The following is a 27,391-nucleotide window of genomic DNA, read 5'->3' as shown; positions in this document are numbered from 1 at the left end:
TGCAACTGCTAGCTAGGGCTGTGCTGTCCAGTGCAGTAGCCACTAGCCGCATGTGGCTAATTAAAATAAATGAAATAAAGAATTCAGTTTCTCTGTTTCTCTAGCCCCATTTCAAGTGCTCAGAAGCCACCTGTGGTAAATGGTACCATTTTGGACAGTGCAGCTGTGAGTATTTACATCGTTACAGAAACTTTTATTGGACAGCACTCCTGTTGAGCAACAGAATTTCAGGGTAGGTCTGTCCTTCTTTCTGTGTGACCAGCCTTGCAGTTCCTTAAGGCTATTAGCACCATCACTTTGTGTCTGAAGGGTTGCACCTGACTTGTAGGCTCTTTCTTGGCCTTCCTTTTCTTCTGCCTGTACAGCAGTACTGGATTTTTTAAAAAAATACCAATTTCATCATGTCATTTTTAAATTAGGAAAATCTTTAATCATTCCCAGTTTTATTTTTGACTTTCTGTTTCCTGCCCAACTTGATATTTAATTAAAAAAATTTTTTTTGGAATGATTGCTGAGTTCTAGTCACTGTGGTAGTTGCTAGGGATATCAATGAAATCAGTAGGATAGGCGATAAAATACAAGTGAAACCGTGCACCTTAGATTGGGACTTGAACCCACGCAGCCGGGACTTGAACCCAGCCAAAACCCTGATTGGGAACTCAAACCCACGTGGCTGGCACTCGAACCTGGACTAAATGGACAGGTGATACCTCCAACTGAGATCACACACTTGGTTTCAGGACTTAATGAAGCTCAGGTTCTTGACGTCTCATCGCAGAAAGAATTCAGTGAGAGACAAAGTGATAGGTAAGAAGTGGATTTATTTAGAGAGAAGCACACTCCACAGAGTATCGGCCATTTCAGAAGGTGAGAAAGGCACCAGGATATGGGGTTGTCAGTTTTTATAGGGGTGAGTAATTTCATACGCTAATGAGTGGGAGGAGTATTCTAGCTATTTTGGGAAGGGGTGCGGATTTCCAGGAATTGGGCCACCGCCTACTTTTTGATCCTTATGGTCTATCTTGAAACTGTCATGGTGCCTGTGGGTGTGTCATTTAGCTTGCTGCTGTGTTACAGTGAGCATATACTGAGGCTCAAGGTCTAGTGGAAGTTGACTTGTATGCCATCTTGGGCCCATTTGGTTCTAATCAGTTTTTTCTTTTTTTTAAAACATCTTTATTGGAGTATAATTGCTTTACAATGGTGTGTTAGTTTTTGCTTTATAACAAAGTGAATCAGCTATACATATACATATATCCCCATATCTCTTCCCTCTTGCGTCTCCCTCCCTCCCTCTCACCCTCCCTATCCCACCCCTCTAGGCGGTCACAAAGCACCAAGCTGATTTCCCTGTGCTATGCGGCTGCTTCCCACTAGCTATCGGTTTTACATTTGGTAGTGTATACATGTCCATGCCACTCTTTCTTTGTCTCAGCTTACCCTTCCCCCTTCTTCCCTGTGTCTTCAAGGCCATTGTCTAGTAGGTCTGTGTCTTTATTCCCATCCTGCCCCTAGGTTCTTCATGACCATTTTTTGTTTTTTTAAGATTCCATATTTATGTGTTAGCATATGGTATTTGTTTTTCTCTTTCTGACTTACTTCACTCCGTATGACAGACTCTAGGTCCATCCACCTCACTACAAATAACTCAATTTCGTTTCTTTTTATGGCGGAGTAATATTCCATTGTATCTATGTGCCACATCTTCTTTATCCATTCATCTGTTGATGGACACTTAGGTTGCTTCCATGTCCTGGCTATTGTAAATAGAGCTGCAGTAAACATTTTGGTACATGACTCTGTTTGAATTATGGTTTTCACAGGGTATATGCCCAGTAGTGGGTTTGCTGGGTCATATGGTAGTTCTATTTTTAGTTTCTTATGGAACCTCCATAGTGTTCTCCATAGTGGCTGTATCAATTTACATTCCCACCAACAGTGCAAGAGGGTTCCCTCTTCTCCACACCCTCTCCAGCATTTATTGTTTGTAGATTTTTTGATGATGGCCATTCTGACTGGTGTGAGGTGATACCTCATTGTAGTTTTGATTTGCATTTCTCTAATTAGTGATGTTGAGCATTCTTTCATGTGTTTGTTGGCAATCTGTATATCTTCTTTGGAGAAATGGCTTTTTAGGTCTTCCGCCCATTTTTTGATTGGGTTGTTTGTTTTTTGATACTGAGCTGCATGAGCTGCTTGTAAATTTTGGAGATTAATCCTTTGTGAGTTGCTTCATTTGCAAATATTTTCTCCCATTCTGAGGGTTGTCTTTTCGTCTTGTTTATAGTTTCCTTTGCTGTGCAAAACCTTTTAAGTTTCATTAGGTCCCATTTGTTTATTTTTGTTTTTATTTCCATTTCTCTAGGAGGTGGGTCAAAAAGGAGAACATGGTACCTCTCTCCATCTGCTTGTATCATCTTTAATTTCTTTCATCATTGTCTTAAAGTTTTCTGCATACAGGTCTTTTGTCTCCTTAGGTAGGTTTATTCCTAGGTATTTTATTCTTCTTGTTGCAGTGGTAAATGAGAGTGTTTCCTTAACTTCTCTTTCATTTTTCATCATTAGTGTATAGGAATGCAAGAGATTTCTGTGCATTAATTTTGTATCCCTCTACTTACCAAATTCATTGATTAGCTCTAGTAGTTTTCTGGTAGCATCTTTAGGATTCTCTATGTATAGTATCATGCCATCTGCAAACAGTGGCAGCTTTACTTCTTCTTTTCCGATTTGGATGCGTTTTATTTCTTTTTCTTATCTGATTGCTGTGGCTAAAACTTCCAAAACAATGTTGAATAATAGTGGTGAGACTGGGTAACCTTGTCATGTTCCTGATCTTAGTGGAAATGGTTTCAGTTTTTGACAGTTGAGGACGATGTTGGCTGTGGGTTTGTCATATATGGCCTTTATTATGTTGAGTTAAGTTCCCTCTATGCCTACTTTCTGGAGGGTTTTTATCATAAATGTGTGTTGAATTTTGTCAAAAGCTTTTTCTGCATCTATTGAGATGATCATATGGTTTTATTCTTCAGTTTGTTAATATGGTGTATCACATTGACTGATTTGCATATATTGAAGAATCATTGCATTCCTGGGATAAACCCCACTTGATCATGGTGTACGATCCTTTTAATGTGCTTTTGGATTCTGTTTGCTAGTATTTTGTTATGGATTTTTGCATCTATGTTCATCAGTGATATAGGCCTGTAGTTTTCTTTCTTTGTGACATCTTTGTCTGGTTTTGGCATCAGGGTGATGGTGGCCTCGTAGAATGAATTTGGGAGTGTTCCTCCCTCTGCTATATTTTGGAAGAGTTTGAGAAGGATAGGTGTTAGCTCTTCTCTGAATGTTTGATAGAATTCGCCTGTGAAGCCATCTGGTCCTGGGCTTTTGTTTATTGGAAGATTTTTAATCACAGTTTCAATTTCAGTGCTTGTGATTGGTCTGTTCATATTTTCTATTTCTTCCTTGTTCAGTCTCAGAAAGTTGTGCTTTTCTAAGGCCCTGTCCATTTCTTCCAGGTTGTGCATTTTATTAGCATAGAGTTGCTTGTAGTAATCTCTCATGATCCTTTGTATTTCTGCAGTGTCCGTTGATACTTCTCCTTTTTCATTTCTAATTCTTCGGATTTGAGTCTTCTCCCTTTTCTTCTTGATGAGTCCTGCCAGTGCTTTATCAATTCGTTTATCTTCTTAAAGAAGCAACTTTTACTTTTATTGATCTTTGCTATTGTTTCCTTCATTTCTTTTTCATTTATTTCTAATCTGATCTTTATGATTTCTTTCCTTCTGCTAACTTTGGGGTTTTTTGTTCTTCTTTCTCTGATTGCTGTAGGTGTAAGTTTAGATTGTTTATTGAGATGTTTCTTGTTTCTTGAGGTAGGACTGTATTGCTATAAACTTCCCTCTTAAAACTGCTTTTGCTGCATCCCATAGGTTTTGGGTCATTGTGTTTTCATTGTCATTTGTTTCTAGGTATTTTTGATTTCCTCTTTGATTTCTTCAGTGATCTCTTGGTTATTAAGTAATGTATTCTTTAGCCTCCATGTGTTTATAGTTTCTACAGATTTTTTCCTGTAATTGATATGTAGTGTCATAGCATTGTGGTTGGAAAAGATACTTCATACGATTTCAGTTTTCTTAAATTTACCAAGGCTTGATTTGAGACCCAAGATATGATCTGTCCTGGAGAACGTTCCATGCGCACTTGAGAAGAAAGTGTATTCTGTTTTTTTTTGGGTGGAATGTCCTATAAATGTCAATTAAGTCCATCTTGTTTAATGTATCATTTAAAGCTTGTGTTTCCTTATTTATTTTTATTTTGGATGATCTGTCCATTGGTGAAAGTGGGGTGTTAAAGTCTCCTACTATGATTTTGTTACTGTGAATTTCCCCTTTTATGGCTCTTAGTATTTGCCTTATATATTGAGGTTCTCCTATGTTGGGTGCATAAATATTTACAATCGTTATATATTCTTCTTGGATTGATCCCTTGATCATTATGTAGTGTCCTTCTTTGTCTCTTGTAATAGTCTTTATTTTAAAGTCTATTTTGTCTGATATGAGAATTACTACTTCAGCTTTCTTTTGATTTCCATTTGCATGGAATATCTTTTTCCATCCCCTCACTTTCAGTCTGTATGTGTCCCTAGGTCTGAAGTGGGTCTCTTGTAGACAGCATATATGCGGGTTTTGTTTTTGTATCCATTCAGCCAGTTTGTGTCTTTTGGTGGGAGCATTTAATCCATTTACATTTAAGGCAATTATCAATATGTATGTTCCTATTACTATTTTCTTAATTGTTTTGGGTTTGTTATTGTTGGTCTTTTCCTTCTCTTGTGTTTCCTGCCTAGAGAAGTTCCTTTAGCGTTTGTTGTAAAGCTGGGTTGGTGGTGCTGAATTTTCTTAGCTTTTGCTTGTCTGTAAAGGTTTCAATTTTGTCCGTCGAATCTGAATGAGATCCTTGCTGGGTAGAGTAATCTTGGTTGTAGGTACTTCCCTTTCATCACTTTAAATATGTCCTGCCACTCCCTTCTAGCTTGCAGAGTTTCTGCTGAAAGATCAGCTGTTAACCTTATGGGGATTTCCTTGTGTGTTATTTGCTGTTTTTCCCTTGCTGCTTTTTAATATTTTTTGTTTGTATTTAATTTTTGATAGTTTGATTAATATGTGTCTTGGTGTGTTTCTCCTTGGATTTATCCTGTATGGGACTCTCTGCGCTTCCTGGACTTGATCAACTTTTTCCTTTCCCATATTAGGGAAGTTTTCAACTATAATCTCTTCAAATATTTTCTCAGTCCCTTCTTTTTCTCTTCTTCTTCTGGGACCCCTATAATTCGAATGTTGGTGCGTTTAATGTTGTCCCAGAGGTCTCTGAGACTGTCCTCAATTCTTTTCATTCTTTTTTCTTTATTCTGCTCTGCAGTAGTTATTTCCAGTATTTTATCTTCCAGGTCACTTACCCGTTCTTCTGCCTCAGTTATTCTGCTATTGATTCCTTCTAGAGAATTTTTAATTTCATTGATTGTGTTGTTCATCATTGTTTGTTTGCGCTTTAGTTCTTCTAGGTCCTTGTTAAACGTTTCTTGTATTTTCTCCATTCTATTTCCAAGATTTTGGATCATCTTTACTATCATTATTCTGAATTCTTTTTCAGGTAGACTGCCTATTTCCTCTTCATTTGTTTGGTTTTTACCATGCTCCTTCATCTGCTGTGTGTTTCTCTGTCTTCTCATTTTGCTTAACTTACTGTGTTTGGGGTCTCCTTTTCGCAGGCTGCAGGTTCGTAGTTCCTGTTGTTTTTGGTGTCTGTCCCCAGTGGCTAAGGTTGGTTCAGTGGGTTGTGTAGGCTTCCTGGTAGAGGTGACTAGTGCCTGTGTTCTGGTGGATGAGGCTGGATCTTGTCTTTCTGGTGGCAGGACCATGTCCGGTGGTGTGTTTTCAGGTGTCTGTGACCTTATTATGATTTTAGGCAGCCTCTCTCCTAGTTGGTGGGCTTGTGTTCCTGTGTTGTTAGTTGTTCGGCATAGGGTGTCCAGCATTGTAGCTTGCTGGTCGTTGAGTGGAGCTGGGTGTTGGCATTGAGATGGAGATCTCTTGGAGATTTTGGCTGTTTGATATTACGTGGAACTGGGAGGTCTCTGGTGGACCAGTGTCCTGAACTCAGGTCTCCCACCTCAGAGGCACAGGCCTGACACCCGGCCAGAGCACGAAGACCCTGTCATCCACATGGCTCAGAATAAAAGAGAGAAAAAAGGAAAGAAAGGAAGAAAAAATAAAGTAATTACAAGAAAAAATAATTATTAAAAATTAAAATATTAAAACGTAATAAAAAAAGAAAGAAAGAAAGAAGAGAGCAACCAAACCAAAAAACAAATCCACCAATGATAACAAGTGCTAAAAATTATAGTAAAGAAAAACAAAACAGACAGACAGAACCCTGGACAAATGGTAAAAGCAAAGCTATACAGACAGTCACACACAGAAGCATACACATACACACTCACAAAAAAAGAAAAAGGAGAAATATATATATTTCGTTGCTCCCAAAGTCCACTGCCTCAATTTGGGATGATTTATTGTCTATTCAGGTATTCCACAGATGCAGGGTACATCAAGTTGATTGTGGAGATTTAATCCGCTGCTCCTGAGGCTGCTGGGATAGATTTCCGTTTCTCTTCTTTGTTTGCACAGCTCCTGGGGTTCAGCTTTGGATTTGGCCCCGCCTCTGCGTGTAGGTCGCCTGAGGGCGTCTGTTTTTCGCCCAGACACGACGGGGGTTAAAGGAGCAGCTGATTGGGGGGCTCTGGCTCACTCAGGCCGGGGGGAGGGAGGGGTACGGATGCGGGGCCAGCCTGCGGCAGCAGAGGCCAGCATGACGTTGCACCAGCATGAGGTGCGCCATGCATTCTCCCGGGGAAGTTGTCCCTGGATCACGGGACCCTGGCAGTGGCGGGCTGCACAGGCTCCCGGGAGGGGCCGTGTGGATAGTGACCTGTGCTTGCACACAGGCTTCTTGGTGGCGGCAGCAGCAGGCTTAGCGTCCCATGCCCATCTCTGGGGTCTGCGCTGATAGCAGAGCTCTCTGGAGCTTGTTTAGGCGGTGCTCTGAATCCCCTCTCCTCGCACACCAGGAAACAAAGAGGCAGGAAAATGTCTCTTGCCTCTTAGGCAGGTCCAGACTTTTTCCCAGAATCCCTCCTGGCTACCTTTGGCGCACTAACCCCCTCAGGCTGCGTGCATGCAGCCAAGCCCAGTCCTCTCCCTACAATCGACCTCCAGAGCCTCAGCTCCCAGCCCACACCCGCCCCAGCGGGTGAGCAGAGAAGCCTGTCAGGCTGGTGAGTGCTGGTTGGCACCGATCCTCTGTGCGGGAATCTCTCCTCTTTGCCCTCTGCACCGCTGTTGCTGCGCTCTCCTCCGTGGCTCCGAAGCTTCCCCCCTGCCCCCCCATCCCCACCAGTGAAGGGGCTTCTAGTGTGTGGAAACTGTTCCTCCTTCACAGCCCCCTCCCACTGGTACAGGTCCCGTCCCTATTCTTTTGTCTCTGTTTTTTCTTTTTTCTTTTGCCGTACACGGGTTTGTGGGGAGTTTCTTGCCTTTTGGGAGGTCTGAGGTCTTCTGCCAGCGTTCAGTAGCTGTTCTGTAGGAGTTGTTCCACATGTAGATGTATTTCTGATGTATTTGTTTGGAGGAAGGTGATCTCCAAGTCTTACCCTTCCGCCATCTTGAAGGTCTCCTAGGTTGTAATCAGTTTATGTCATGTCCTCGGGCTATGTCATTCTTTCAGTGGTTGTGCCCTGCCCCCTTCCCTCCTGTTTCACAAGTAGAAGAAAGAAAAGAGCGTAAAGAGGAGGAGATGGCAGCCATTAAAAAAAAAAAAAAAGAAAGAAAGAAACCTTGCCATTTGTGACAACATGGATGGACCTTGAGGGTATCATGCTAAGTGAAGTAAGTCAGAGAAAGACAAAAATTGTGTGATCTCACTTATATGTGGAATCCAAAACACAAAACAAACACAGCAATGAAAACCGGCTCATAGATACAGTGGTTGCCAGAGGGAAGGAAGGTGGGAGGGGCAAAATAGGTAAAGGGGATTAAGAGGTACAAACCTCTATTTATAAAATAAATAAGCCATGGAGACTTAATATACAGCATAAGAAATGTGGTCAGTAATATTGTAATAACTTTGTATGGGGACAGATGGTTATTAGACTTACAGTCGTGATCATTTCATAATGTATACAAATGTGAAATCCCTATGTAGTACACTTGAAAATGACAAAATATTGTACATCAACTATATTTCAATAAAAAAAAAAGAGGAAGGAATGAATGAAAGGATATGATTAGTCTAAACTTGAGAGACCAGAGAAGGCTTTACAAAGTGGCTAATGCTTGAACTGATTCTTAAAGAATGAGTAAGAATTTATTAGGTGAAGTTGGAAAGGACATATAATACGTACAAAGAGAGGCACATAGACTTGAAACATCTTTGTGCGTTTGGGAATTCCGGTAGTTTGGAATGGTTGGAGCCATGTTAGGAGTTGTGTGCCAGGTTATGAGGTTGAAACAGGTTGACAGGAGCTAGATGGATAGGAAATTGGATTTCCATCTTGTTGGTGACAGCCGTCAAAGGGTTTTTAAATATTTGTTCACTCCTAGGATATTTATTGAACACCAACTATGACAAGTGCTAGACTTAAACAGCAGTGAACAAGACACTGCTGTGACCCTTACAGTCTAGAGGTGGAGTTATAGCCAAATTCTACCCATCTTTCAAGGCCCAGCCCTTCTGACAAAGTTTGTTCAACTATCCCAGCTTTATGAATTTCCCCCCCGCTTTGGTATTTATGGTCAGTACCACCCAATTTCAAGTCAAATTAACTGTGTGTTGAATAATGATTATGTGTCTTCTCTTCCTAGTGCTTCTTCCCCCATCTTCTTTTTGTGGAGAGTAGGGCTTAAACTTTGCTGTAGGGGCTTCCCTGGTGGCTCAGTGGTTAAGAATCTGCCTGCCAATGCAAGGGACACGGGTTCAAGCCCTGGCCCAGGAAGATCCCACATGCCGCAGAGCAACTAAGCCTGTGCGCCACAACTACTGAGCCTGTGCTCTAGAGCCCGCAAGCCACAACTACTGAGCCCACGTGCCACAACTACTGAAGCCTGCGCACCTAGAGCCCGTGCTCCGCAACAAGAGAAGCCACCTCAATGAGAAGCCTGCGCACAGCACCAAAGACCCAACACAGCCAAAAATAAATAAATAAATAAATTTATTAAAAAAAAAAAAACAACTTTGCTGTAGGATATAGCACAATTGTAAGCATATATAATAATTCAGTAGATATTGATTAAAATTGTAGGATGGAAGAAAAATCAGAGAGGGCAACGTAGGAAACAAGCTTGGAAAGTATGGAAGTTGGGGAGAAGAGGATTTTTGTTTGTTTGTTTTTTTAAGAAATGAGTTGAAGTTGGCTGTCACTTTGCTATGGCTGTGTGCCTCCCTGGTTTTCATGGCTTATGATGGATACTCTCCATCCAACTTTTGAGGATCTTATGAAGTTTCCATTTGGTTGGCATGTTACTGAGGCAACCCAGGCTACATTTGGCTCTGAAAGTGCAATCTGTCTATATTAATCTTAAGTACATATCTAGAATTCTTTTGTAAAGAACTCATCCTCATCAACCAGGGCTCTGTGAGAACCCTAAAATTTGGTTTATGTAGGAAAGGCCAGATATGGTCTTAATTATTTTTCTTTATTAGTTGCTAATATTTTGGACTTAAAAAATTTTTCTTGAAACATAAACCTCTAGAAAACTTGCAAGTATAGTACAAAGAACTTTTTTTCCCTCTGAAACCATTTAAGAATAAGTTGCTGAATTGATGCCCTATCACTCCTCCATAGTTTAGGGTGTTTTTTCTATGAAGGCATTTTCCTATACAACCACAATACAACAATCAATATTAGGAAATTAACATCGATACAATACAAATATTTAATTACTGCCATTCAGGATTTGCCAGTTGTCCCTAAAACATCCTAAAAAGCAAAATGACCCAGTCCAGAATCAAGTGTTACATTTAGTTGTCATATCCGTTTAGTCTCTTTCAGTCTAGATCTGTCACAGAAATCATGCTGTGTTACTGTCATTGCATCCTATCAGATGGTGCACAATTTCAGTTGGTCCCATTACTGGTGATACTAACTTTGGTCACTCGATTGAGATGGTATTTGTCAGTCTTCTTCACTACAGAATTATCCATTTTCTCTTTATATTTTTTATTTTTGAAACAGCTTTATTGAGCTAAAGTTGACATACAGTACACCTGACATACTTAAAATGTATAATTTGTAAAGTTTGGACATATGTTTATACCCGTGAAACCATCACCACAATTGAGATAATGAACATATACTTTGCTCCCAAAAGCTTCCTTGTGCTTCTTGGGAGCCCTGTCCTCTCACCCTTCCTGATCTCTCCTTCAGCCTCTTCAGGCCACCACTGATCTGCTTTCTATAGCTATATATTAGTTTGCATTTTGTTGAATTTTATAGAAGTTGATTCATACAGTCTGTACTCTTATTTTTTTTTTTGTGGCCTGGCTTCTTTGACTCAGCATAATTATTTTGATTCATCCGGTAGTTCATTCGTTTTAATTTTTGAGTAGTGTTCCATTGTATGGGAATACCGCAGTTTGTTTATCCTTTCATCTGTTGATGGAAATTTGGATTGCTTCCAGTTTTTGGCTGTTACTCTTTATAATTTTTGGTGTTTTATGGTGATGTACTTAGAGACCATGTAAGTCTCCTATTCCTCACTAAACTTTGAATTTATGCATTTATATATTGATACTAGTATGTGGTCACAGATTCCTAATTCATTCAGTAGATTATAATTGTTACTATAATTGTTTTGATGCTCAAATTGTCCCAGATTTGGCCAGTTGGAGCTTGTTCAAATTGGCTTCCGTGTCCTTTCAACATATCTTTGAGCACTTCTTTATTTTCTGACATAAGAAGATGCTTTAGCCTTATTTTGTATTTCCTTGCTCTGGCCCTGGAATCAGTAATTTCTCCAAGGAGCTCTGGTTCCTTTTAAAGCCTTTCAACAGACATAGCTGGAAAGTATGTGTATGTGTATATGTATATATAAGTATATGTACACATCTGTATCTATTTCTATATTTATCTTTGTATTAAAAACCACGAATTTACATCATCTCCAATTCCAATCCAGTATCACAGGGTTTATTTTAGTCGTCTCTCTTTCAAATTTCTAACTCCTTTCTTTGACAGTGAAAAACCAGGTTCCCATTAACCTCAACATGAGTACTTGTACAATCTTCCCAGCCATACCTCTACTGTGCAGGCTGCTCCCTTGGCTCTGACCTTGGGGAACACACAGCTTAATCCTTGACCTGGCTCTGTTGAATGTTGGTTAAGTCCCTGGCCCTGTTGAGCACACCAGTTGAGACCCCAGCCCCACAAACATATTGCTCTAGTCTCTGACTGATCCCCAGCCCCAGCAGACTCTCCGGGTGAGCCCTGGACCTTGCAAACATGCTGGCTGAGTCTTTGGTCAAGTCACCAGTCCTGGTTTTAGGAACGCATAAGTCATGTCTCAAACTTAGGGCAAGCACCCAGCTGAGGCCCTTGTTGAGACTTTGTTCTTGGCAAACGCGCTGGTTGAATCCCCATTCAGACCAGGCCCCAGCAAACATGCCTGTTAAGTCCCTGACCCTGACCAAAGAGCTCCAATTAAAATTTAACCTTATTACAAAGTGTTTATAATGGTATTTATATCTTTTTCTTAAACTGGAAATCTTGTTTCTAACAATATTAAAGTAATTACTTGCTATACTTTACATATAAAATGTTTCAATGGGGAAAGAGTAGTCTTTTCACCTGGGACAACTGGGTAACCACATGCAAAAGAATGAAATTGGACCCTTACCTTATACTGTCTACAAAAGTTAAATTGAAGTGGATTAGAGACCTAAATGAAAGAGCTAAAACTATAAGACTCTTAGGAGAAAATATAGGGGTAAATCTTTATGACCTTAGATTTGGCAACAGATTCTTAAATATGATACCAAAAGCATGAGCAACAGCAACAAAAAATAGATACGTTGGACTTCATCAAAATTGTAAAAACTTTTGGGTTTCAAAGGACACTATCAAGAAAGTGAAAAGACAAGCCATAGAATGGGAGAATTTATTTGCAAATCATATATATCATAAGGGACTTGTATCTAGAATATATAAAGAACTCTGACAACCCAATTATAAAAAAAAAGACCCAATTAAAAAATGGGCAAAGGATCTAAACAGATGTTTATCTAGAGAAGACATAAGTGCATGAAAAAATGTTCGATATGATTAGTCATTAGGGCAGTGAGAATCAAGACCACGGTGAGATGTCAGTTCACACCCCCACGACTGGCTGTAATAAAAAAAAGTGAGATAATAACAAGTATTGTTGAGGACGTGGAAAAATTGGAACACTGCTGGTGGAAATGTAAAACGGTATAGCCATTTTGGAAGACAGTTTGGCAGTTTCTTAAACAGTTAAGTACAAAATCACCATATGATCCAGCAGTTCAACTCCTAGGTATATACCCAAGAGAAATGAAAACATAGGTCCATACAAAACCTTGTATATGAATGTTTATAGCAGCATTATTTGTAATAACTAAAAGATGGAAGTGCCCATCAAGTGATGTATGGATAAACAAAATATTGTATATCCACACAATGGATTCCATTGTAGTATTATTTAGCCATAAACAGAAATGAAGTGCTGATACATACTACACCACAAGTGAACCTTGAAAACATCATGCTAAGTTATAGAAGCCAGTTATGAAAGACTACATAGTATATGATTTCATTTATATGAAATGTCCAGAATAGGCAAATTTAGAGTCAGAAAGTAGATTAGTTGTATTTAGGGCTATGGGAGGGATGGGCGGAGGAGAGTGATAGCTAAAGGGTTCAGGATTTATTTTTGAGGTGATAAAAATGTTTTAGAGTTGACTGTTGTGATGGTTGCAGATTTCTTGGAATATACTAAAAGCCATTGAGTTGCACACTTCAAATTGTTGGGCTGCACGTATGTGAATATAAATAAAGCTGTTGAAAAATATAACCTTGCATGTACAGCATAGTGACTATAGTTAATAATTCTGTATCGAAAGTTGCTGAGAGAGTAGATCTTAAAAGTTCTTATCACAAGAAAAAAATTTGTAACTGTATGTGGTGATGGATGTTAACTAGACTTACTGTGGTGATCATTTTGCAGTATATACATACATTGAATCATTGTGTTGTACATCTGAAACTAATATCATGTTATATGTCAATTATATTTCAATAAAAAGGTGAAAAAAAAGAAAAAAAGATTTAACCCAAGAATTTCTTAAAATGTCCAAAACCAAAATGCAGTCAATTGTACAACTTTACTAAAAATGTTAAAGACATACTATTTTCTTGAATAGGATGATCAATATTGTAAAGACGCTAATTGTGCAATTACAGTAAGTGCGATTACATTTTGAAGAGAGAATATGCAAATTGATTTTGGATGAAAAAGTATGTAAGAATAGTCAAGAGGCTTTTTTTAAAAATTAATTAATTAATTAATTAATTAATTAATTTATTTATTTATGGCTCTGTTGGGTCTTCGTTTCTGTGCGAGGGCTTTCTCTAGTTGTGGCAAGCGGGGGCCACTCTTCATCGCGGTGTGAGGGCCTCTCACTATCGCGGCCTCTCTTGTTGTGGAGCACAGGCTCCAGACGCGCAGGCTCAGTAATTGTGGCTCACGGGCCCAGCTGCTCTGCGGCATGTGGGATCTTCCCAGACCAGGGCTCGAACTTGTGTCCCCTGCATTGGCAGGCAGATTCTCAACCACTGCGCCACCAGGGAAGCCCTCAAGAGGCTTTTTAAAGAGAAAAATAATGATGGAGACTTTCCCTTAGACATAAAAGTTACTCTAAAACTATAGTACTTTCAACAGTACGATAGTAGTAAAGAAATAATATGATTTAAAAAGATTTAACCTTGCAATGTATCAATATCTTTGATTTCATATTTATATTCTTCTTCTCTTAAACTGAAAATCTTGTTCCTAACAATATAAACATAATTACTTACTTGCTTTGTTGTATATATAAAAAGTTTCAAAACAATGCCAGCATTCCTACTAACAATAAGACCACTGAATAAGGCTCAAGATTTCTTTGCAACTCTCTTTGCCCCTAGAATATGTTACCTTAAGGATGTACACTATGCTCTAAGGCAAAACATTTTAAAGACATTTGCAATAATTCTTTCCCTTGTCACCAGCTTGTTATACAGTTAGAGTTATATTTTTCCATTTGTTTTCAATTTTTATGGATTGATTTTTTTTTTTGAATATATAAAATAATTACATGATTCCAGAGTCAGAACTTTTCAGAGAAGAGTCAAGGTCAAGTTAAGGTCTCTTTGGAGAAGTTTCTCGTCTATCTCTATTTTCCTTCTACCCTATTCTCTCTTTTTCCCTTTATTAGTTTTATTAATTTTTGGTTTATTCTTCTAGTTTTCTTTTCTTTTTTTTTTTTATAAATTTATTTTATTTATTTATTGTTGGCTGTGTTGAGTCTTCATTTCTGTGCATGGACTTTCTCTAGTTGCGGCAAGCGGGGGCTATTCTTCGTTGCAATGCGCAGGCTTCTCATTGCGGTGGCTTCTCTTGTTGCAGAGCACGGGCTCTAGGCATGCAGGCTTCAGTAGTTGTGGCTCGTGGGCTCTAGAGCGCAGGCTCAGTAGTTGTGGCCCACGGGCTTAGTTGCTTCGTGGCATGTGGGATCTTCCCGGACCAGGGCTCGAACCTGTGTCCCCTGCATTGGCAGGCGGATTCTTAACCACTGCGCCACCAGGGAAGCCCCTCTAGTTTTCTTTTTGCTCTTTGGTATTCTCCCTTCCTTCATGTTACACAAAATATTATATATATATATATATAAAACATAAAATATATTTTATGTATATACACACGTATACACACACACATACACACACACATTGCTGTTTGGGACTTTATTTCTGTAATGTATTTTGAAGATCATTCCTTTTTACAGCTGTCTAGCATTCTAGTACGTTCGTGTTTCATAGTTTATTCACCTGTCTTCTTTTGATAGACGTGAGACCTCTGGACTATATCCAATCTTCTGCTGTGTTTGGATCCTCGAAGGTAGACTTTACAAATTAGCTGAGGCAAACAGGAGCTCCACGTTCCCCTAAGTGGCAAAAGCTTCTATTCCTCGTCTATTATAACTTGCACTCTTACTTTTCCCTACCCTTTGTTATCTTCCGGAGGGCTAGTTCTACCTGTCCATTCATGCCCAATTTTGCTGCCAAATGAGGTCAGTTCAGATCTTTTCCCCCAAAACAAATTGCAAAAACACTTCAGGTTTGCAGGGATTTTTAAAAATTTCATCATTGCAGATAAGGGATTTTGGATGTATAATAGGCTAAGATAAGCAGTATCTTATAAATGGATGACAGAGTAGTCGATAAATGTCTGACTTGGCAAACTTTGATGCCAGAAAGAAGGGCTTACGTGAACCGTAAAGGCTCTGTGGCATGAGCGAGATGGTCTAAGGTCATTGTGGTTGAAGCAGAGAGAGGACAGTGTGGGAGGTGGAGGTCCAGGACTGTATAGGACATGATAGGGCATGTTTAGGAATTTTGTTTTTATCCTAAGAGCAATGGGAATCAGTTAAATGGCTTTAGCTAGGGCATATTTGATCAGTTTTGTTGATGGTTTTGCTGTATATTTAAGAAATTAAATAATCCTGTACGTGCTTGTCTAGTTAATATCCATGAGATTCAGCTTCTCGTGAGAATGTTGTCACTAGGATGACGGGGTTGCTTTTGGGGAAACACCAATTCTCTACCTTTTCATTGCTCTTTACTCTTCTAACTTTTATGTCTTCATCAGTAGCTTAATTAACATTGGAAAGTATCTCTGCTGAAGCAGATACAGTACTTTCAGCAGCTTTCAACTTTTACTCTAAATCAGAAGCTTTAAAAATAGATAAAATTCTCAACACTCCTTCACACTTGTTCATAAAGAGACTTGGCCTTCCTTTCCACACTCCAAAGATGTACTGTTTTTTGAAGTCTGAAACTGCAGTGTTGGGTTATGGTCCTTGGCTTTTTCCTGTCTGTCTTTGGGCAATGTTTTCTCATTTTTCTCTACCTAGGGGAGGTATGGAGGTAATAAAAGTTATGTTTTGGGGGACTTCCCTAGTGGCGCAGTGGTTAAGAATCCTCCTGCCAATGCAGGGGACACGGGTTCAAGCCCTGGTCCAGGAAGATCCCACATGCCGCGGAGCAACTAAGCTTGTGTGCCACAACTACTGAGCCTGCGTTCTAGAGCCCACGAGCCACAACTACTGAGCCCACATGCCACAACTACTGAAGCCTGCGCACCTAGAGCCCGTGCTCCACAACAAGAGAAGCCACCCCAATGAGAAGCCCGTGCACTGCAATGAAGAGTAGCCCCCACTTGCTGCAACTAGAGAAAGCCCACGCGCAGCAATGAAGACCCAACGCAGCCAAAAATAAATAAATAAATAAATTTATTTTAAAAAGTTATGTTTTTGTATACTAAAAGTTATTTAAAGTAATTTAGCAGTTCAGTTTTAGCAAACATATCTTGGTGATAAACTGCTTCTTTTTACTTGGAAATATCATTATTTCACTCTCCTTGAATTGTTGGCTAAAGGATTCTAGGTTCATAGTTATTTTCTCTCAGTACCATGAAGATATTAATTTGTTGTCTTTTGATTCCACTGTTGGCATTGAGAAATCAGTCGTTGGTCCAACTATTCTTCATTTGTGTGCTTTTTTCCTTTTGCTGTTCTTAAGATCTTGTTTTTGTATTTGGCATTCTTTAGTTTGACTGTTACTGGACTAGGTGTGGATTTTTCTTTATCTTGTTAGGGACTTAGTGGGCTTCCTGATTCTGTGATTTAGTTTCTTTCCACATCTCTGGAAATGCTTAGCCATTATCTCTTCAAATATCGTCTCTTCTTCATTATCTATTTTCTCCTTCTAGATCTTCAGACACATTAGAACTTCTCATCTGCATCCTCAACATTCCTTAATTCTTTTATTTTCTATCTCTTTGTTTCCCTATGTTGTCTCCTGAATAATTTTATTTAGATCTATCTTCTAGTTCTCTGGTATGTCCATTTAATTTTTAATTTTAATTAAAGTCTTTTTCTAAACTATTTTTGGTTTCTTTTCTGATTTGCCTGGTAGATTTCTATAGTTTCTTTTTCCTTGTTCATATTTTCTAGCCTTTTATTTTTTGAAACCTATTGAATATTTCATGTATGGGTATCTCGCAATTTCAGCCTCTGAAGGCTTTGAAGGTGTGTTTCTACCTTTTGCTGTTTCTGCTAATGTTCTGTTTTTTGGTGGTTGTTGTTGTTTTCTATGAGCTCGTGTTCCTTGGAAATTTATCTGTGGGAATTCATTGAATCCTGGTTGAAGTTGCATTCCTGTAGAAGAGGATTTTTCTTTGTGCTACTTCTCTGGGGACCTAATTCTTGGCTTGAGGGGTAGGGTTTTGTTTGTTTTTGTGGGGTTTTTTTTTTTTTTTTTGTACTGAATTTTGTCCACAAATCTGTGTGAAAGCTGGCTTATGGTTATGAATTCTTGGGATAAGTGTTTTCCCCTTTGCCCACTGCCATTTTCCTTTTTGACCTCTTCTGTGTGGCAGACCTAGTCCTTTTTAACTTCCATTGAAGACACAGTTCTTTGGGGCTCAGCTTTAAATGGAGATCTCTGGCTAGATTGCCTACTTTGGGTAGGTTCAGTTCTGATTTTTTTTTTTTTTAATATTTATTTATTTATTTAGTTGCACCGGGTCTTATTTACTTATTTATTTTTATATTTATTTTTGGCTGTGTTGGGTCTTTGTTTCTGTGCAAGGGCTCTTCTCCAGCTGCGGCAAGTGGGGGCCACTCATCGCGGTGCGCGGGCCTCTTCACTATCGCGGCCTCTCTTGTTGTGGAGCACAGGCTCCAGACGCGCAGGCTCAGTAGTTGTGGCTCACGGGCCCAGTTGCTCCGCGGCATGTGGGATCCTCCCAGACCAGGGCTTGAACCCGTGTCCCCTGCACTAGCAGGCAGACTCTCAACCACTGCGCCACCAGGGAAGCCCTCAGTTCTGATCTTTTGTCTTTGGTGCTCCTTGCAGCCATCAGAGTGGAATCCTAAGGTCCCTAAAGGTTTGGTAGGTAGCTTCAGGGCAGAATATGGCAGACTGTGTGCTTAATTCCTAAGGTTGCAGTTTTCATTTAGTTTTTGTCTTTTGATGATTCCTTATTTTGTTCTCAGCAGTCATTTTGTTCCCAACACAATCATTAACACAAAAATATATTAAAAATTTAAAATCCAGTTTCTTAAAGATATTTTTATTGGGAGAGTAATTGGTCATGCTGTTGGAATTAAAGATTAAACTAATTCTTAAAAAAGTTAGTATCTATCCTACTTTTCTAACAGTCTTTGACCCCTGAACACATAAGAAATGCAGAAAAAGCACAGAAGTACAAGATCAGAACCAGTTGTACTAATATGTGTTTGTGTATACACACACACACACACACACATATCTACAAGTAGGTAAGCGGGTAGGTAGGAGGGACGATAGATATACACTACACATTTTGCTTTGGGCATTTATGTGACTTACGTCTTATTAGGACAGTTTAGATTTGATGGTCTTCCCTAGACCTTTGTGAGTGATCACAACATAACAAGCCTACTTAAGTGCAGAAATGGCCGTTTTGTGATATTTGAGAGAGGATTTTGAAAAACCTTAGGCAAGCTCAACATCCCTTAATACAGTTTGCATCCAGAACCTTTAGAGAAGATTACTGTCATTGACAATTAGGTGAAATTGTTTCACTTGTGAATTTTGCTAAGATTATAGAAGGTTATATTTCTGAGAGTAGTGGCTAGACACTCAGGAATAATGGGCAGACAAAAGAAGAGAAAGTTTAAAAAGAAAAAGCACTCACTAACAGCATTGAGTATCATCAGATCCACCTTTTCTTGAGTTTGGTTTGCATGGAGGAAATCTGTTGAAGGATTTTCACAGTGAGAAGTTCGTGTTTGGATGCCTGTCTGCCTTTTGAAGTAAGACATGTACATCTTTTTTTTAAAAAATTAATTAATTATTTAATTAATTAGTGGCTGCATTAGGTCTTCGTTGCTGCACGTGGGCTTTCTCTAGTTGTGGTGAGCGGGGTCTACTCTTCATTGCGGTGCGCGGGCTTCTCATTGCGGTGGCTTCTCTTGTTGCGGAGCATGGGCTCTAGGCACGCGGGCTTCAGTAGTTGTGGCATGCGGGCTCAGTAGTTGTGGCACACGGGCTTTGTTGCTCCGCGGCATGTGGGATCTTCCCAGACCAGGGCTTGAACCCGTGTCCCCTGCATTGGCAGGTGGATTCTTAACCACTGTGCCACCAAGGAAGTCCTAAGACATATACATCTTGATTTAGTCTCTTTATTTGAGTTAAGAATCTCTTTAAAGGACTGACAGTATATAGAAAAACACTTTCTTTTTCAGGCTCATTTTATTTTCAGTTCATGGTAAGACAAAGGATGTCTGTTTCTTAGCTGTAGGTTTCTGTCAGATTACTTGGTGAGAAAGTAGATTAGGTTTTGTAACATCATCTCTACACCTTTGTCCTTCCTCTGCCAACTCCCTCCTCCCGTTTTCCCAACAAGTTTGGATTCAAATTCTGGCTTTGTCATTTAACAGGTGAGGTGACCAGTCAGTAAGCGATCTAAGCTCAGTTTTCTAGTGAGTTCAGTGGGGTTAATGTCAACCCTAAAGACATCATTGTGAGAATTAACACAACATGTAAAATACCTAGTGCTGAGCAGAGTAGGCATCGGTCAATATCACTGACCTCTCAGCTTGAATTATAGAAGACTGATTCTCAATTTTTAGACATTCTAAGTGTGTTTTCTATTCATTCATTATACTTTCATTCATGTAAACTGTTTTGTGAAATGCTGATCCTGTTCCCGGGAACATTTGTGAAGGATAGGTTTTCAGGGATATTGTACAGGGATGGATGAGGTGACCTGTTGGAAACTCCCTTGGTGTATGCCAACTAGCCCCTTTATTATATATAATTAATTTTGAAAATCATCTTATTTCAGATACCATGTTATTAGGCTCTTATTCTTCTATATTTTCATCTCAGGTGTTTAGAGAAATAAAGGAGAATATGACTGCTAAGCCAATACTTATTCATTTTCTATTTGATACTCATATTGTCTTAGCTCTATATGGATATATATCTGTTTCTTCTTTTAAGGGAGAAATTCTACATTCTTTGTGTGGAAAACTGTCTGTTATCTGATCTGTTCATTAGATTTTCATATTGTTTAACTGTTTGCAGATTCACTTGGTATATTGTATCATCACCTTGTGTTGTCATATTTTTTTATTGTACGATTAAGACAAGTATTCTAAAATAAGAAAGAGCAGGGTTATGAATCATATCTCCTAGGATTGTGTGGAATAAAGGAGATAATGTATATAATGTCCTTAGCTTCAAGCTTGGAACGTGTAAGTGCTCAGAGAATGCTTACTGTAAACTATTATTATATGTGTCCCTCATCTTCCAGATTTGAAATTCTTTAAGAGCAGGAACTATGTAATATATATACTTCATATATTATGGACTCAATGTTTTACTTATGAATATATTTTTATTCTCATCATACTTTTAAATGTTTCATCTTTTGTCTTACAGTGATGAAACTAGAGGGTCTGTTTGTAGATGATTCAGGTCGATATTTGGCTGTTCAGTTCCATCTGGAATGTGCATATATATTTTTATATTATTATGAATATAAAAAAGCAAAAGATCAGTTCAATATTGCTAAAGACATCTGCAGATTACAAATTGATTTGACAGGTAAGATTTTTTTTTTTACGTTTTGTGGATAATTGATTTATTTTTATGATAAACTAATATATAATTGGCAGTTTGGCTGTATTGTATGGTTGTATTTTATTATCTGTGTCCTCTTGTTTGCTTTACAAAAATAGATTTTAAAGATTTTATTTAAAAAATTCATAGTTTTAGAACAAAGTTGAAATCATATACTTTCTTTATTCCTGCAGATGCCCATGTCTACTTAGACATGTCCGTAATATATGGCAGCCGGGCAGTGCACAAATGAACTTTGTGTATTTGGCTGTGCATGTGGGCTTCCCAAGGCCCCTCCTGATTCCCAAATTTAGTTTGCCCTTTCTGGTAAATACCCCCCTGCGGCTTCCATCCTGCCTTTCTTGTATTTCTTAAGAACAGAAATTTTTTTTTTTTTAAATTAAAAAAAATCTTTATCTTTTTATTACGTATTTTTCTGAGATTTATTTTTTCTTAAATTTTTGGTTTTCTAAGTCCTTTTCCTTCTTTTTTTTTTTTTTTTCACACACACACACTGTATTTTATTTTTACAAGAGATAAATAGACTGACACCAAGCATTGTACATGGATGACCACAACAAAAGCAACAATGATTGCAATTACCAAACATGAAACACACTCATACTATGTCATAATATTGACATTCAGTCCAGTAATCCTCCACTGTAACAGCTCCTTTACTTTGCAGTGAAAATTGATTTGTATATTCTTTGCCTCTGAGTCCTTGTGGGATTTTTTTTTTTTTTTTAATTCAGACAGAAAGTCACAAAAATTATACTCATCCTCATCAGTTCACTCAGTCCCATGTAATTAATTGTTTTTTTCATCTTGATCTCTTGTTAGCACTTTTATGAGTTCATCAGTTTTTCATCAGAGTTCTGAAAATGCTTATTCATTCAGTACAGCAGTACAGTCAGTTACCAGAAACCTGTACTTGTCAGAGTCTTTTCCATGAATTTCTTGAAGATGAAACCCTTTTATAGAAACATATTTGCAAAATCATCAGAGTACACCCAGAACTGTCTGTAAATGACAAAAGACTTAAAAATGACCACGGTAAAAGATTTGATGAAAGTTCATAATAATGCAGTTGACAAGAAAATTAGTTATTTCTGAGATATACATTTTAAAGTAATAACTAGGATTATGACTTATAACATTATACCAGAACATATAAGATTTTTAGAAATTTCATGTAATGTCTGAAACATTTATATTAACATATTTCCATACATATTTCCATACAAATACAAATATAAGATTTTTAGAAATTTCATGTAATGTCTGAAACATTTATATTAACATATTTCCATACATATTTCCATACAAATACAAATATAAGATTTTTAGGAATTTCATGTAATGTCTGAAACATTTATATTAACATATTTCCATACAAATAACCCAATGAAAGTTTAGTATTAGTTGTTTTGTTTGTTTTTTTATACTGCAGGTTCTTATTAGGCATCAATTTTATACATATCAGTGTATACATGTCAATCCCAATCGCCCAATTCAGCACACCACCATCCCCACCTCACCGCAGTTTTCCCCCCTTGGTGTCCATATGTCCATTCTCTACATCTGTGTCTCAACTTCTGCCCTGCAAACTGGCTCATCTGTACCATTTTTCTAGGTTCCACATACATGCATTAATATATGATATTTGTTTTTCTCTTTCTGACTTACTTCACTCTGTATGACAGTCTCTAGATCCATCCACGTCTCAACAAATGACTCAATTTCGTTCCTTTTTATGGCTGAGTAATATTCCATTGTATATATGTACCACAACTTCTTTATCCGTTTGTCTGTTGATGGGCATTTAGGTTGCTTCCATGACCTGGCTATTGTAAATAGTGCTGCAATGAACATTCGGGTGCATGTGTCTTTTTGAATTACGGTTTTCTCTGGGTATATGCCCAGTAGTGGGATTGCTGGGTCATATGGTAATTCTATTTTTAGTTTTTTAAGGAACCTCCATATTGTTCTCCAGAGTGGCTGTATCAATTTACATTCCCACCAACAGTGCAAGAGGGTTCCCTTTTCTCCACACCCTCTGCAGCATTTGTTGTTTGTAGATTTTCTGATGATCCTCATTCTAACAGGAGTGAGGTGATACCTCATTGTAGTTTTGATTTGCATTTCTCTAATAATTAGTGATGTTGAGCAGCTTTTCATGTGCTTCGTGGCCGTCTGTATGTCTTCTTTGGAGAAATGTCTATTTAGGTCTTCTGCCCATTTTTGGATTGGGGTGTTTGTTTCTTTGATATTGAGCTGAATGAGCTGTTTATATATTTTGGAGATTAATCCTTTGTCCGTTGATTCATTTGCAAATATTTTCTCCCATTCTGAGGGTTGTCTTTTCGTCTTGTTTATGGTTTCCTTTGCTGTGCAAAAGCTTTGAAGTTTCATTAGGTCCCACTTGTTTATTTTTGTTTTTATTTCCATTACTCTAGGAGGTGGATCAAAAAAGATCTTGCTGTGATTTATGTCAAAGAGTGTTCTTCCTATGTTTTCCTCTAAGAGTTTTATAGTGTCCAGTCTTATATTTAGGTCTCTAATCCATTTTGAGTTTATTTTTGTGTATGGTGTTAGGGAGTATTCTAATTTCATTCTTTTACATGTAGCTGTCCAGTTTTCCCAGCACCACTTATTGAAGAGACTGTCTTTTCTCCATTGTATATCTTTGCCTCCTTTGTCATAGATTAGTTGACCATAGGTGCGTGGGTTAATCTCTGGGCTTTCTATCTAGTTCCATTGATCTATGTTTCTGTTTTTGTGCCAGTACCATATTGTCTTGATTACTGTAGCTTTGTAGTATAGTCTGAAGTCAGGGAGTCTGATTCCTCCAGCTCCATTTTTTTGCCTCAAGACTGCTTTGGCTATTCGGGGTCTTTTGTGTCTCCATACAAATTTTAAGATGATTTGTTCTAGCTCCGTAAAAAATGCCATTGGTAATTTGATAGGGATTGCATTGAATCTGTAGATTGCTTTGGGTAGTATACTCATTTTCACAATGTTGATTCTTCCAATCCAAGAACATGGTATATCTCTCCATCTGTTGGTATCATCTTTAATTTCTTTCATCAGTGTCTTATAGTTTTCTGCATACAGGTCTTTTGTCTCCCTAGGTAGGTTTATTCCTAGGTATTTTATTCTTTTTGTTGCAATGGTAAATGGGAGTGTTTCCATAATTTCTCTTTCAGATTTTTCATCATTAGTGTGTAGGAATGCAAGAGATTTCTGTGCATTAATTTTGTATCCTGCAACTTTACCATATTCATTAATTAGCTCTAGCAGTTTTCTGGTGGCAGTTTTAGGATTCTCTATGTATAGTATCATGTCATCCGCAAACAGTGACAGTTTTACTTCCTCTTTTCCAATTTGTATTCCTTTTATTTCTTTTTCTTCTCTGATTGCCGTGGCTAGGACTTCCAGAACTATGTTGAATAATAGTGGTGAGAGTGGACATCCTTGTCTCGTTCCTGATCTTAGAGGAAATGCTTTCAGTTTTTCACCATTGAGAATGATGTTTGCTGTGGGTTTGTCATATATGGCCTTTATTATGTTGAGGTAGGTTCCCTCTATGCCCACTTTCTGGAGAGTTTTTATCATAAATGGGTGTTGAATTTTGTCAAAAGCTTTTACTGCATCTATTGAGATGATCATATGGTTTTTCTTCTTCAGTTTGTTAATATGGTGTATCACATTGATTGATTTGCGTATATTGAAGAATCCTTGCATCCCTGGGATAAATCCCACTTGATCGTGGTGTATGATCCTTTTAATGTGTTGTTGGATTCTGTTTGCTAGTATTTTGTTGAGGATTTTTGCATCTATATTCATCAGTGATATTGGTCTGTAATTTTCTTTTTTTGTAGTGTCTTTGTCTGGTTTTGGTATCAGGGTGATGGTGGCCTCATAGAATGAGTTTGGGAGTGTTCCTTCCTCTGCAATTTTTTGGAAGAGTTTGAGAAGGATGGGTGTTAGCTCTTCTCTAAATGTTTGATAGAATTCACCTGTGAAGCCATCTGGTCCTGGACTTTTGTTTGTTGGAAGATTTTTAATCACAGTTTCAATTTCATTACTTGTGATTGGTCTGTTCATATTTTCTGTTTCTTCCTGATTCAGTCTTGGAAGGTTATACGTTTCTAAGAATTTGTCCATTTCTTCCAGGTTGTCCATTTTATTGGCATAAAGTTGCTTATAGTAGTCTCTTAGGATGTTTTGTATTTCTGCAGTGTCTGTTGTAACTTCTCCTTTTTCATTTCTGATTTTATTGATTTGAGTCCTCTCCCTCTTTTTCTTGATGAGTCTGGCTAATGGCTTATCAATTTTGTTTATCTTCTCAAAGAACCAACTTTTAGTTTTATTGATCTTTGCTATTGTTTTCTTTGTTTCTGTCTCATTTATTTCTGCTCTGATCTTTATGATTTCTTTCCTTCTGCTAACTTTGGGTTTTGTTTGTTCTTCTTTCTCTAGTTTCTTTAGGTGTAAGGTTAGATTGTTTACTTGAGATTTTTCTTGTTTCTTTAGGTAGGCTTGTATAGCTATAAACTTCCCTCTTAGAACCGCTTTTGCTGCATCCCATAGGTTTTGGGTCGTCGTGTTTTCATTGTCATTTGTCTCTAGGTATTTTTTTATTTCCTCTTTGATTTCTTCAGTGATCTTTTGGTTATTTAGTAACGTATTGTTTAGCCTCCATGTGTTTGTCTTTTTTACGTTTTTTTCCCTGTAATTCATTTCTAATCTCATAGCGTTGTGGTCAGAAAAGATGCTTGGTATGATTTCAATTTTCTTAAATTTACTGAGGCTTGATTTGTGACCCAAGGTGTGATCTATCCTGGAGAATGTTCCGTGCGCACTTGAGAAGAATGTGTAATCTGCTGTTTTTGGATGGAATGTCCTATATATATCAATTAAATCTATCTGGTCTATTGTGTCATTTAAAGCTTCTGTTTCCTTATTTATTTTCATTTTGGATGATCTGTCCATTGGTGTAAGTGAAGTGTTAAAGTCCCCCACTATTATTGTGTTACTGTCGATTTCCTCTTTTATAGCTGTTAGCAGTTGCCTTATGTATTGAGGTGCTCCTATGTTGGGTGCATATATATTTATAATTGTTATATCTTCTTCTTGGATTGATCCCTGCATCATTATGTAGTGTCCTTCCTTGTCTCTTGTAACATTCTTTATTTTAAAGTCTATTTTATCTGATATGAGTATAGCTACTCCAGCTTTCTTTTGATTTCCATTTGCATGGAATATCTTTTTCCATCCCCTAACTTTCAGTCTGTATGTGTCCCTAGGTCTAAAGTGGGTCTCTTGTAGACAGCATATATATGGGTCCTGTTTTTGTATCCATTCAGCCAGTCTATGTCTTTTGGTTGGGGCGTTTAATCCATTCACGTTTAAGGTAATTATCGATATGTATGCTCCTATGACCATTTTCTTAATTGTTTTGGGTTTGTTTTTGTAGGTCCTTTTCTTCTCTTGTGTTTCCCACTTAGAGAAGTTCCTTTAGCATTTGTTGTAGAGCTGGTTTGGTGGTGCTGAATTCTCTTAGCTTTTGCTTGTCTGTAAAGCTTTTGATTTCTCCATCAAATCTAAATGAGATCCTTGCCGGGTAGAGTAATCTTGGTTGTAGGTTCTTCCCTTTCATCACTTTAAGTATATCATGCCACTCCCTTCTGGCTTGCAGAGTTTCTGCTGAGAAATCAGCTGTTAACCTTATGGGAGTTCCCTTGTATGTTATTTGTCGTTTTTCCCTTGCTGCTTTCAATAATTTTTCTTTGTCTTTAATTTTTGCCACTTTGATTACTATGTGTCTCGGCGTGTTTCTCCTTGGGTTTATTCTGTATGGGACTCTCTGCGCTTCCTGGACTTGGGTGGCTATCTCCTTTCCCATGTTAGGGAAGTTTTCGACTATAATCTCTTCAAATATTTTCTCTGGTCCTTTCTCTCTCTCTTCTCCTTCTGGGACCCCTATAATGCGAATGTTGTTGCGTTTAATGTTGTCCCAGAGGTCTCTTAGGCTGTCTTCATGTCTTTTCATTCTTTTTTCTTTAGTCTGTTCCGCAGCAGTGAATTCCACCATTCTGTCTTCCAGGTCACTTATCCGTTCTTCTGCCTCAGTTATTCTGCTATTGATTCCTTCTAGTGTAGTTTTCATTTCAGTTATTGTATTGGTCATCTCTGTTTGTTTGTTCTTTAATTCTTCTAGGTCTTTGTTAATCATTTCTTGCATCTTCTCAATCTTTGCCTCCATTCTTATTCCGAGGTCCTGGATCATCTTCACTATCATTATTCTGAATTCTTTCTCTGGTAGGTTGCCTATCTCCACTTCATTTAGTTGTTTTTCTGGGGTTTTTTCTTGTTCCTTCATCT

General features: G+C 38.1%; 1 protein-coding gene across 5 annotated transcripts in view; it reads left to right on the top strand.

Annotated features, from left to right (window-relative positions):
- Nucleotides 1-27,391, top strand: part of TTC27 (tetratricopeptide repeat domain 27) — a 190,670-nt gene that overhangs the window by 21,579 nt on the left and 141,700 nt on the right. For all 5 annotated transcript variants that reach the window (XR_014254108.1, XM_082426978.1, XM_082426979.1 and 2 more), the window contains exon 6: nucleotides 20,822-20,986. Coding sequence is in view for 4 of the 5 variants with exons in the window: in XM_082426978.1 (XP_082283104.1) it covers nucleotides 20,822-20,986 (165 nt within the window). In the remaining variant the exon portion in view is untranslated. The remainder of the gene's footprint in view (nucleotides 1-20,821; nucleotides 20,987-27,391) is intronic.

This window comes from Balaenoptera physalus, assembly GCF_965194825.1.
Source record: "Balaenoptera physalus genome assembly, chromosome: 15".
Lineage (NCBI taxonomy): Eukaryota > Metazoa > Chordata > Mammalia > Artiodactyla > Balaenopteridae > Balaenoptera > Balaenoptera physalus.
The sequence above is the reverse complement of the archived record's forward strand: the minus strand, read 5'-3'. Positions and strand labels throughout refer to the sequence as shown.